Consider the following 13,732-nt stretch of genomic DNA (forward strand, 5'->3'; position numbering starts at 1 on the left):
CCTCTGCTGACCTGCCCTCTGCTGACCTGTCAAGTGACCTGCCCTCTGATAAACCCTTACCCTGATGGCTCATCAGATGATCAGCCCTCAGCTGAGCGACATGCTGCCACCCTCGTATGGAAGCTCGTATGGAATCTGTGTTAATAGTTTGCTGCTTCGTGTTGCTTCAAACGCCGGTGACATTCATCCAATATCGACATGTAAATAGTAAGCTCACGCCCATACATCAGCACTACACAACACACCCAATAGTAAGCTCATGGCCATACATCAGCACTACACAACACAACCATGCTTCAATGTATATATAATTAATGAGAAATTGTTGTGTGCAGGGTAACAAATGTTCTCGCTAATCTCCAACTGTTCGTTGATTTATGGAGCCCTTGTGCTATGTTAGCAGCAACTGTCACAAAAAAAAAGCGACACGCTACTGTGAAGAAAACACTTCTGATCATTGCCACAGTTCCACTTCTATTGTTGTTCAGCCAATTAGGTTATATGCATTTATTTCTTTCCTTATATTCCACATTCAAAATTGATGCTCCAACGCAGGAAATGATCGGGATACATATTCAAGATGTGGTGTCATTTATGGTACAAGCGTTCTTGTCGTCGAGCACACATCATTTTATTCACTTCTTAAATCCAACACATACTTGTTTAAATTACATGCTCAGCCATTTAATACGAGCTCAGTTGTTTTGTTTCTCGTGCTGATAGATTTTTATGATAAGTTAAGTAGCACCGCTTCTAATCGTTTATGAAGGACGTATTGTCTTATGTTCTTTGACGAGCTAGTACAAGTTTTAAGGCTGTGTTTCTTTGCTTACCCTTATTGGCCTATTGCTGCCCAAGCGGCCAAGCCTTACCCTGTATAGGCCTATTGCTGCACAAGCCTTACCCTGTATAGGCCTATTGCTGNCCGATCTTTCCATAACTGACGATTGATTGAGATAGCTGCTGGACTTATTGCCTGCTCCGTAATTTGCTAGGCATTTTAAGACTGAACATATGCTCCTGCATAGCTTCGTCTAGTCTGTTTTTGAAGATGTTCATACTCGGAGCTTCAACGATGCTATCAGGGAGGCTGTTCCACATGTCGGTGACTCGAAGCGAGAAGAAATGTTGTCGCATGGATGTGTTACAACGCAGTTTTTTTAGTTTATAGCTGTGGCCCCTGATGTTGGTTCTTGTTTCAAATTCTAGTAATCCTTCCGGGACCTTGTATAAGCCATGAGTATACTTCAATGAGGTCACCACGCAGGCGACGATAACGGAGACTGGGAAGCTTCATAAACTTCAATCTTTCTCATTAGACATGCCCTTTAAGCCAGGAATTATAAGAATTTAAAATAAAATACCATAATAACAAATATATTAATTCAGACATAATACCAAATTTGATAATTAAGGCGTGCCACGGGAAATGCTAGCATGCACAATTTTCTTGTTAAAACTTATAATGTAGAAGAATAGTATTTTTCAAACTGGGTGTCCGTTGAAAATTATACACGAATTGTGAAATTTTTCAATTTGGAAGCACGAGGGTTGAAATTAAAAACTTGCAAGTCACTTCCCGATACCGTGATTCTGCTGTGGTACTACAAGATACCGTGATTCTGCTGTGGTACTACAAGATACCGTGATTCTGCTATGGTACTACAAGATACCGTGATTCTGCTGTGGTACTACAAGATACCGTGATTCTGCTATGCTCGAGTTGAACGCGTACAGTCGACTGTAGGCAATTCTTAACTGGGTTTCCAGTTCAAAATCCTCCCATTGTGCTCCGCCATTCTAGAATAGAAGTTGCGGGACGTCATACGTAGTTTCATTGGGGTGCATTGTGCACAACTTTCTTTAAAAAGTAGAGATGCCAGAATGTAAATTAAGAAAATTTCTTTGTATCTTAAAATCCCCGAGTCAACAGCAAATATTTTCATGAAATATTTAGTATTACGAAAAAATTGTGCAATTAATTTTCAAATCATGAGAGTGGTACACAACTTCGTACTTCGTAGAATTATGTTAGCCATTTTTAGCGTTAAACCTTATAGCTTAAAATACTCAAAATATATATTTTTTAGTTTAGGGTGTTTTATCATTGTGCATCTTGAATGAGCTTTTCATGAACATCTGGTAGTAGTTGTATCAATGATAGTTGTCATAAATATTTACAGAAAATTGATGTGCATATACTTTTTTGTTTCGCGTAAAGTTTACGCATATCTCTACTGTCTATTGCGCATCTCTACTGCTGTCTCTTATACACATCTTCTAGATGTGTATAAGAGACAGATATAGTTTTAAGGCTGTGTTTCTTTGCTTACCCTTATTGGCCTATTGCTGCCCAAGCCTTACTATGTACAGGCTTATTGCTGCACAAGCCTTACCCTGTATAGGCCTATTACTGCCCAAGCCTTACTTTGTATAGGCTTATTGCTGCACAAGCCTTACCCTGTGTAGGCCTATTGCTGCACAAGCCTTACCCTGTATAGGCCTATTGCTGCACAAGCCTTACTCTGTATTGGCCTATTGCTGCACAAGCCTTACCCTGTGTAGGCCTATTGCTGCACAAGCCTTACTCTGTATAGGTCTATTTCTGCCCTAACTCCCGCCGCTCTAACGCCGGACTCGGCGACCGTCAAAAATTTGCCCATTTCGTAACCTTTTTTGTTTTTTTTTTGCTTATTTGATCGTTCGGATTACTAATCTCGGACAATGAGTCATGGTTATTGTGAACTAATTGAAGTTGAAGGCTTTATATTTATTTACGAATTGCGTTTCGAGATTTGTGTTCATCTCTAATGAGCTTTGCATCCCTCCTAATGTATAATATTCTTCTCGTGGTATTGATAATATGGAGAGTTGAATACATCGTTTTTCAGACTATGTTGGTTACTTCAATGCGTTGTATTTGGACCACGAAGCTTGCAAACCCGCTAACGGGCTTAAATATTTAGGCATAGGGAATATCAACGTTCCCGGCCCAGCTAAAAATATCTTGTGGCGTAAAGGGGGCGACGAATGTCTGGCGTTCGGCCAGCATTATAGGATCAGCTCATCACTCCTGATGCTAGGATTACATTGCGTTCACAAGCTCGTGGTTCATCGAGCAGGTATTCTCGACGGCCGTACATTGAATTTCTCATTTCCTCACGTGCGATTGACCACTATCAGCTGCCGCGTCATTTTCATCGTCTTCGGAGTAAATGCGAATCTAATCGATAAAAAACGCGCTGTAAAGTAGACTGTTCTTTAATTTGGCACGTACGTATTATTCCGTTACCTTGAGACGACTAAAATGTGTTTTTGTGATTACCGATTCCAAGGAAGCTGAGGTGACTCAAGTCGGACAAGATTTGGATCGATTTAATGGGTCCATTTTCCCAGGCACGGAAATGGTGCCGTGTCATCTGACGAATGTTGGTAGCAGGCCATTGGAACTCCTGGCTTATTTGAGATTAATTTTTATATTTTTGTAAAAATAAAATTTGGACCGAACAAACGACATCTAGGAAGACCGTATCGCCATCAAGACCGTAAAAATTCCTTGACTTAAAATACTTGATTGCTTGAATCACAATTGACCTAAGAATTTAAAAGAAAATACCACAAGAAAAAAGATATATAAATTTAAAAATTAATACCAAAAATGACCATCACGACTTGCAACGGGAAATTCTAGCATGCACAATTTTCTTGATGAAATTCATAAAGGAAGAAAGGGGTTTTCAACATGGTGTCTGTTTGAAATTAAACATGAATTATGAAATTTGGAAGTACGGGGGTTGAAATTAAAACTTGTAAGTTACTACCCGATACCGCGATTCTGCAATGCTCGGCTTGAATACGTGCCGTCGACTGTAGTCAATTCTGACTACAGTTGACTGATTTTGGGAGGATTTTGAACTGGGTTTCCAGTTCAAAATCCTTCCATTATGCTCCTCCAGTCTAGAATAAAAGTTGCATTACGTCAAACGTAGTTTCCCTGGTATGCATTGCGCACAACTATCTTCAAAAAGTAGATAATGATGGAATGCAAATTAATATAATTTCTTTATATCTTAAAATCCCCGAATCAACAGCCAATATATACGTGAAATATTTAATGTTACGAAAAAATTGTGTAATTAATTTTCACATCATGACAGTAGTTACACAACTTCGTACTTCCTTAAAGTATCTTATTCCTTTTTTAGCGCTAAACCTTATGCATTGAAACACTCAAAATACATATTTTTTTTTAGTTTACGGGATTTTATTTTTTTCATCGATTATCTTGAACGATAATAATGGTAGTTGTCATGAACATTTGAAGATGGATGGAGGTGCATACTTTTCTTAATTCGCGTAAGATTTACATTTTCTTTTGCATCTCCACTGTCAACCGAAAATTGAATAATTATGCCCAAGTAAGCCACCAATGTTTCGGAAAGTTGAAATGCTAATTAATTTCTGCTCGCTGTCTTTTAGTGATGTTTACCAATTTTCGTATTAGACATTATGACGATGGGGGAACAGAATAAATTATTACGATTGTCAGTGTTTCGGGATGACCAGTCAATGATCACAAAACATTTTCCATGTTTGTACTATTCTCTTCATTTTACATTATTTTTGCGCGGGTAATTTTGAAAAAAAAGCTTTTCAGACGATCATTGCCTGCCTGCCAGTTTGTGAGTGTATTTACGGTGTGGACTGAGTCAGTATCTGAACACCATTAGTCCATAGATTCTTTATTATGATATCAATTGTATTGACGCGCTAAGCTCACAGTAGGTTATGAGGAAAAAAGGTAAAGTTGGCCTCGCGCCTCGCAGATATTTATACCCCGACCAGCCTCAATCTACTCCTGCTCTCCAGGATTTTCCCAAATCCGTTTTTAAGAAAATGTGGAAAAAATCAATATTAAAAAATATATTTGTCTACAGTGAATGTGCAAAGGATAAATTTGTCAAAATTAGCCTTCACGCCTCCCTGATGTTGCAAATAATTGTCAATCAGGTACACTTTCGTTAGCTTTTCATGTTGGGCAAGATTTCCTTATGAAGTGTTTCATGCAAGTGACACTTGAGTATAATATTGCTATTCGACGCTGGGACTGCAATGAAGGGTCAGTCTCCTCCCCCAACTGCCGTTCTGTGCAGAACTTGAGCTGCCATCAGTGTTTATTTGAGGCTCACGACTCGAAGGCAACTTTTGATGAGCGTTCATGTACGCAAATTGACATGAAGGCACTTCTACAGGTGCTGATATCTTAAGACTGGCACTAAAATGCTGTGTCTTTAGTAAGCACCTTTATTTGCAAATATTGTATATGAAGACAAATCGTCTTTGGCTGACGCTGGTACTAGCGAAGTCTTGGGTCGATGAATCTGTCGAGGCTTCATTACTCTACGTCGGAGAAGAGAACCGCAGAGACGCTGCTTCTTGCAACGTACCTTGGTGCTTCCACGACGTACCTTGGTGCTTCCTGCGACGTACCTTGGTGCTCCTGCGACGTACCTTGGTGCTTTCTGCGACGTACCTTGGTGCTTCCTGCAACGTACCTTGGTGCTTTCTGCGACGTACCTTGGTGCTCCTGCGACGTACCTTGGTGCTACCTGCGACGTACCTCGGTGCTTCTTGCAACGTACCTCGGTGCTTTCTGCGACGTACCTTGGTGCTCCTGCGACGTACCTTGGTGCTACCTGCGACGTACCTCGGTGCTTCTTGCAACGTACCTCGGTGCTTTCTGCGACGTACCTTGGTGCTCCTGCGACGTACCTTGGTGCTACCTGCGACGTACCTCGGTGCTTCTTGCAACGTACCTCGGTGCTTTCTGCGACGTACCTTGGTGCTCCTGCGACGTACCTTGGTGCTACCTGCGACGTACCTCGGTGCTTCTTGCAACGTACCTCGGTGCTTTCTGCGACGTACCTCGGTGCTTCCTGCGACGTTCCTTGGTGCTTCCTGCGTTCATCAGTCTCGTCCGTTCATCAGTCTCGTCCGTTCATCAGTCTCGTCCGTTTGTCAGTCTCGTCCGTTCATCAGTCTCGCCCGTTCATCAGTCTCGTCCGTTCATCAGTCTTTCCGTTCATCAGTCTCGTCCGTTCATCAGTCTCGTCCGTTCATCAGTCTCGTCCGTTCATCAGTCTCGTCCGTTCATCAGTCTCGTCCGTTCATCAGTCTCGTCCGTTCATCAGTCTCGTCCGTTCATCAGTCTCGTCCGTTCATCAGTCTCGTCCGTTCATCAGTCTCGTCCGTTCATCAGTCTCGTCCGTTCATCAGTCTCGTCCGTTCATCAGTCTCGTCCGTTCATCAGTCTCGTCCGTTCATCAGTCTCGTCCGTTTATCAGTCTCGTCCGTTTATCAGTCTCGTCCGTTCATCAGTCTCGCCCGTTCATCAGTCTCGCCCGTTCATCAGTCTACTTCAGACAATCTAGCGGATTGATGAATTAAAGTCCGCGTTAATGATCTTTGGGGAGAGGGGGAAGGGGTGCCATCAATTAACGTAAATGACGTAATGAATGGAATGAGGACTCGGATCCTTGGGTGATGCAGGATCCCTATAGTGAGAGGGGCTGAGGGAGTTCGACGTCAGTGTGCCGCTGGCTGTCGTCAGGAGGAGGTGTGTGTTCGTGACAAGCTCCAAATCAGCGTCGAGTTTTTCGATTGATAAAACACCAGCTGAATATATAATCTTTTATGCTCTGAAGAGTAACATCGGAATAAAAATAAAACAGTTGAAGAGACCTCCGGTGTTGTAAAATCGACATATTGATAAAGTCACGGGAGTTTTAAAAACTGCCGTTGAATTTGACGCCCGACGCAGTTTCCCCCGAGGAATGTTTGGATCGCTGAAGCTGAATGGATTCAATCCACGTACGCGGAGATCACGTGTGACGTTGTGATCTGCATGCATAATGAATGATCTAATATTATTATTTATAATAATAAATTGTTCGTTTGTCTCATGGACTTGCGTGATGAACCCTTATCTTCTGAAGGTCAATGTTTCCTAATAATTGACCATGAATTAAATTTGTTGAGTCCACATTTCAAACTATGAGGCTTGAAGTAATAATTTAAATTCCCCGCGTCAGGTTACTCCGCATTTAACGTCATTTTCCGGCCAAAAGAAATCTCTTTGGCTTCCGAAGAGATTGGTTTATAAAATAGAAAATGTCTCTCTGCTCTGCGGCGAAATGGAAGCATCCATAAAACATTATGTTAAACTTTTTTATTTATGCCTTAATTTACAAGCTAACATTAAACCTATGCGCAGTTTAATTTCTCACATTCACTGAAAATCCTAAATCCGAAATTAGGCACTTAATGAGTCACGGACGATAAATTCATATTCAAATCTTGGTGTTAAAATCCGTGGAGCTGAAACATCTGCAAGAAAATTGCAAGAACTTTCTCAACTGTCTTTTTTCGTCTAGTTTTCTTTCTTCATGCCCTTGTTATGCTTTTATTGGATTTTTTGTTTATGTGTCACATTAAACGATCGTGATTATATGTAAGATGCGTTGCAATGATGTGTTCTACTACAGGTCTTGTTTCGATTCATTGAGGCGGTATGATTTCTATAAACACGCTGCATTATCTTCTAAAACAATCTTTTGTAACTCAAGATCCTTAATGCTTCAAAATTATATCAAAATATTACTTTTCTTCTAGAAAATTGTATCCATAGGAACAATGAAGAGTGGAAAATGAAGTAAAACACGAGACATAATTAGTATCAAGGCTGCCAAACTCCTCAGTCTGTATTTGGAAAAATTTATCCCTTTACCTACCTCTTCCTTTTGGCCCGCTTCAGATCTTTGGCTTTATAATTCAGAATTTGAGCAAAACTTACCTCACTACAAATTCTATCTCGCTCAATCAAGAGATAAGAGAGGAGTTAGGTTGGCCGGCGATGTTCCGACTATATCTAAGCGTAGAGAGACAACCTAATACTTGGACACTACACAAGTTTGCCAGAGTCTCATTACTCTAACGCGACCAATATTGACGCCGCACTGTGCACACAACACAACTTGGTGCACAGCACACGATGTTGGCCCATGATGGGCCCTGGCCCTAACATGGGCCCTGGCACCAACATGGGCCCTGGCACCAACATGGGCCCTGGCACCAACATGGGCCCTGGCATCAACATGGGCCCTGGCACCAACATGGGCCCAGGCACCAACATGGGCCCTGGCACCAACATGGTTCATTTGTGACATCAACAGTGCTGGGGTCAGCGAAAATTATTATGAAAGAAAATGTATGGCGTCGTCTGTTGTTGTAAACATTTGGAGAGAAACATCATTGCTAATAATGAAATGTTATCATTACGAATGAAACAGCAGCCTTGGTGTTCAAAATTCACTCGAGCTGTTTGTGATGACGATGACGTGAACTTCGTATTTAATTTAATCTTGCTGCACCTTATAAACGAGGATATTCTAGAGCTTAACTTACATCGGCTTAAACTTGATCTTCACATTCCACTGATTTCTTCTATAAATTTCGACCAAATCAAATAGAGGAAACCTTCCCGAGAGATAATAGTGGATCCTCAGATTTCTCGCATTTGCCCGATCGAACGGAAAGCATTTATTGTTTGATCTTCAATCGCGAAACTTGTCGCAGTTGATACGCAATATGAGTGTTATTAATTCTTTGTGGTGTGGCTTTCGAAATAAGATTTTTCGTGAAGAATATTACGTTAGAGCAAATAAGGTCTACGTTACTTTACGTTACGTTTATTTTACATTAGAGTAAGATGTTTATCTAGTCGTGAAAGGCAAATCAAAATTAGAAAATAAATTATGAAGTATAATGCGCCGTGAGAAAGAAAAGGTTTGGCTCTCAAACTGAATTAAGAAAATATAGATATGAAAGTCGTAAAATTTTATTCACGATAAAGGTAATAAAAAGTTATGATGAAACTTCTGAACACCGGCTAGAACGAGATGAGATGGCATAGAAATTTTAGACTATTAAGCGTTGCACTACTCATATTTACATGAAAATTTGTATAACTGTAAATTTTAAGAACGGGTTATCATTTATACTCGTCATAGGGCTATCATCTTTAACAGCTATAACACTAACAGAGTTGACATCGAGCTCGTCTAATGAACGTTATAAGTTCTACCTGTCTTGATCGATGGCTTTAAAAATGTGCAGTGAACAGGGTTGCAGTGCGCAGGGTTGCAGTGCGCAGGGTTGCAGTGAGCAGGGTTGCAGTGAGCAGGGTTGCAGTGAGCAGGGTTGCAGTGAGCAGGGTTGCAGTGAGCAGGGTTGCAGTGAGCAGGGTTGCAATGAGCAGGGTTGCAGTGAGCAGTCTACGTTACTCTACGTTACGTTTATTTTACATTAATGTAAGATGTTTGTCTAGTCGTGAAAGGCAAATCAAAATTAGAAAATAAATTATGAAGTTAAATGCACCGTAAGAAAGAAAAGGGCTGACTCTCAAATTAAATTAAGACAATATAGATGTGAAAGTTGTAGAATTTTATTCCCGATAAAGGTAATAAAAAGTTATGCTAAAATTTCTGAACTCCGGCTAGAAAAAAATGAGGTAGCATAGGAATTTTTGACTATTCAGCGTGAATTGCACTACTCGTAGGTATTTAAAAAATAAAATTTAAACTGTAAATTTTAAGAATGTGTGATGTTGAGACGAGCATTTTCGTTTGTTCAACAATAAGGTTAAAATTAACAGTCATCATAGGGTTATCAGCAGGGTTGTAGTGAGCAGGGTTTCAGTCAGCAGGCTTGCAGTGAGCAGGGTTGCCATGGGCAGGGTTGCAGTGAGCAGGGTTGCAGTGAGCAGGGTTGCAGTGAGCAGGGTTGCCATGGGCAGGGTTGCAGTGAGCAGGGTTGCAGTGCGCAGGGTTGCAGTGAGCAGGGTTGCAGTGAGCATGGTTGTAGTGAGCAGGGTTGCAGTGAGCAGGGTTGCAGTGAGCAGGGTTGCAGTGAGCAGGGTTGCTCTTATCGAGCAGTATTTGACATCCGCTTGTCTCGCTCGTTTGTTTGCCTTATGTTCGACAGGAAAGCATGCAAGGCTGATATGAATACTTCACAATTACTGACAAACTTTACGAGGTCGGCGAAACTATGAACGAATTCCAGCAGAGAAGCCAAGACGTGATGTCTTTCGCTGCTTCGTATTTCAAAAAAACTATTTCGAAGCTGATATATTTAGACTGATAATCTAGAAATAGTTCAATAAGTGTTTGCTTTTCAGTTTGTGGAGATGCGGTGTACGGATGCGTTAGGTTTAACTCGAAAGACGAGTGTTGTCTTCGTTTGTGAAGAATTGCATTTGGATCGTTAGCCACGATTTCCATTCTTCCTGTGCATTATTTGCGACAATGCTTTACTTTATCATTATGTATTTTACATATGATTCTTGCATAATGTTGCTCATTAAAAATTAAGCTAAGAATAAACAGCACCTAGGACGTGACTAGGATACTAATTACCGAGTCTTGACTAATCTAACGAGAATGTAAACAAGCTCTGCATGTTATATCAGCTTCAACTTAAAGTTTCATAAAATAGAGAAATGAAAGGAATTTTTTATATATTTGTAATTGATAAATTGAGCAAATTGTATGCATCAGTGGTTCCTAAAAATCTTTATAAAGGTTTAATAGCAGCATAAGAATCCATGCGATATCCTCACTCTGAAGCGCAGGGAGCAGCAGAAAATACATTTACAAATTTGTAGTGAATATCGCAAAATTTGAATGCAGTCCCCTAAAAAAATCGTTATTGAAAACGAATAAAATTGCTGTGACCTCGCGATGGGCCCGCGCAGTTAGAGAGTTGCGGCGTGAGATAACAGTGACTGAGGAGAGGATGTGTTGAGACGACCGCATCCTGTGAGACCAGGCGTCCTGTGAGACGAGGCGTTATGTGAGACGAGGCGTGCTGTGAGACGAGGCGTCCTGTGAAACGAGGCGTCCTGTGAGACGAGGCGTCCTGTGAGACGAGGCGTCCTTTGAGACGAGGCGTCCTGTGAGACGAGGCGTCCTTTGAGACCGTCCTGTGAGACGAGGCGTCATGTGAGACGGTGCGTCCTGTGCGACGAGGTGTCATGTGAGACGAGGCGTCCTGTGAGACGAGGCGTCCTGTGAGACAAGGCGTCCTGTGAGACGAGGCGTCCTGTGAGACGAGGCGTCCTGTGAGACGAGGCGTCATGTGAGACCGTCCTGTGAGACGAGGCGTCCTGTGAGACGAAGCGTCCTGTGAGACGAGGCGTCCTGTAAAACGAGGCGTCCTGTGAGACGAGGCGTCCAGTGAGACGAGGAGTCCTGTGAGACGAGGCGTCCAGTGAGACGAGGAGTCCTGTGAGACGAGGTGTCATGTGAGACGAGGCGTCCAGTGAGACGAGGAGTCCTGTGAGACAAGCGTCCAGTGAGACGAGGCGTCCTGTAAAACGAGGCGTCCTGTGAGACGAGGCGTCATGTGAGACTAGGCGTCCTGAGACGAGGCGTCCGGAGAGACGAGGCGTCCTGTGAGACGAGGCGTCATGTGAGACGAGGCGTCATGTGAGACGAGGTGTCCTGTGAGACGAGGCGTCTTGTGAGACGAGGCGTCTTGTGAGACGAGGCGTCCTGTGAGACAAGGCGTCATGTGAGACGAGGCGTCCTGTGAAACGAGGCGTAATGTGAGACAAGGCGTCTTGTGAGACGAGGCGTCCTGTGAGACAAGGTATCCTGTGAGACGAAGCGTCCTGTGAGACGAAGCGTCCTGTGAGACGAGGTGTAGTCTCCGCATACAGAACACTCCGCCCTCTCCACCTATCACAAGTTGCTGGTTATCCTTGCCGAATTAATTTAGTGAAGTTATTTTCGTTAGAATAAAATTAATACGCAATTTTCCTGCGTTGTTGCGTGACTGAACCCAACATGTAAACCTTGGGTCGGCAATTGCAGTGCAACACAACGCTCCAGTTTAATTTAATGTGTTGACGGTGAAATTATTTAAGAACATCACAAGTGAAGATGATTAAATATTTTGGTTCATCACTAGTGATGATATAATAATAGATGCCAAGAGGTGCTACCTATTGCATTGGCGAGAAGTTAATTAGATGCCAAGAGGTGCTACCTATTGCATTGGCGAGAAGTTAATTAGATGCAAAGAGATGCTACCTATTGCATTGGCGATAAGTTAATTAGATGCCAAGAGGTGCTACCTATTGCATTGGCGATAAGTTAATTAGATGCAAAGAGGTGCTACCTATTGCATTGGCGAGAAGTTAATTAGATGCAAAGAGGTGCTACCTATTGCATTGGCGAGAAGTTAATTAGATGCCAAGAGGTGCTGTGTATTGAATTGGCAAGAAACTAATTGGATTTTATGTTTCGTGAATTCTGCTGCGTGCAATTGCAAGGATTTGCTGTTAGCAACATGGTTATTGAGGCAGAGAAATGAGGTCAGCAATATCGCTCAAATCTTACGAGGGTAAAATGGATATTGAGGCAGAGAAATGAGGTCAGGGATTACGCTCAGATCTTACGTTTGCTCAGCTTAAAGCTTTGCGCCAGAAATATAATTCATAAACTGACTCAATTATCGTTTTATGATTCTATTTCTGTTCAAGAGACCTTCAGGTGCGCTGTTGGAAAAACTATCCTGGTTGACCTAGTCTTTTGAAGAGTATCCTTTGAATTCATGCCAGTGACTTTGAAAAGCTAACTTAATCTTATAACTCTCTTAGAGATCTAATTCCTACTCATACTGAAAAAACACACGTGATAGATGTGTTCTCTAATAAAATTATTTTAAATTTCAGTCGAATGCAAAATTCCTGAGATTTTATTTTAAATGATTATTCATGAATCAAAGAGAATGAAGTAACGACTGCTGAGTGTCAGTAATGGACCAAGCAATGAAATGAAATGAACGAAATGACATCGAATGATATGACAAACACAAAGAAAACGGGATGGATCCCTGATTGGCGGCCATCTCTATTCTCCCTTCTTATACATTCCATTCTTCTGCTGCGCTTAGTTTCAAACAGTTCCAGCATTTCTGAACCATCAAGAATATCTTCAGCTTTACAAGAATCAAGAATGCAACAGACAACACGCAACAATCCCCTTGACCAAAAAGATTATTGTAAAAAGGCCCGATGTCTAGATGTGAGCAGCACAAAAGACTTAAGTCTGGAAATTATCAATGACGTTGATTTTGTGTTCGCTAGCAATGGCAACTGTACAGTGCAAAATCTTACAGTTTGGTTTCCTACTCTATTGCACTGCAGCATCGGCAGCAGCTGCAGTCACCTCAGCTTGATTAGCATGCAAGGTAGGTTGCTGCACTCCAACCAGGAATTAGAAAGCTCACTTCGATCGTAAGAATTCACGATAAATTGTTCGCATCAAATGCTCAGTATTACCTTACTTACATGATATCAAAATGAATAAGCAGAAGTTGTAGTTACAGTCGCAGTATCTATACATCGCGTTACTTATAGACCAGAGATTTGATGTTCAATTTTTATATTGTCGACGACCGTTAGCCATTGACTTGATATTTTTCAGAACTTGATTTCAAGTAATTTATTCATCTGTACTCTTTCGTATTGTTTTAAACTACATAAATCGTTGCAGTTGTCAATTGTCGCTCAAATCGCGCTCGCTTCCCAGGCCCAGACTGGGACCTGTCTCTTATACACATCTAGATGTGTATAAGAGACAGCAACATGGTTCATTTGTGACATCAA

The 13,732-nt window shown here is 41.7% G+C and overlaps 1 protein-coding gene across 1 annotated transcript in view; it reads left to right on the top strand.

Moving 5' to 3' along the window:
• Nucleotides 1–12,726: 12,726 nt before the first annotated feature.
• The window catches only part of LOC108675380, a 12,662-nt gene continuing 11,656 nt past the window's right edge, over nt 12,727–13,732 (top strand). The window contains exon 1 of the mRNA XM_018163385.2: nt 12,727–13,314. Coding sequence (XP_018018874.1) covers nt 12,903–13,314 — 412 coding nt within the window. The 5' untranslated portion in view covers nt 12,727–12,902. The remainder of the gene's footprint in view (nt 13,315–13,732) is intronic.

The sequence above is a fragment of the Hyalella azteca genome, unplaced genomic scaffold (assembly GCF_000764305.2).
Source record: "Hyalella azteca isolate HAZT.00-mixed unplaced genomic scaffold, Hazt_2.0.2 contig5402, whole genome shotgun sequence".
In the NCBI taxonomy this organism is placed as follows: Eukaryota; Metazoa; Arthropoda; class Malacostraca; order Amphipoda; family Hyalellidae; genus Hyalella; species Hyalella azteca.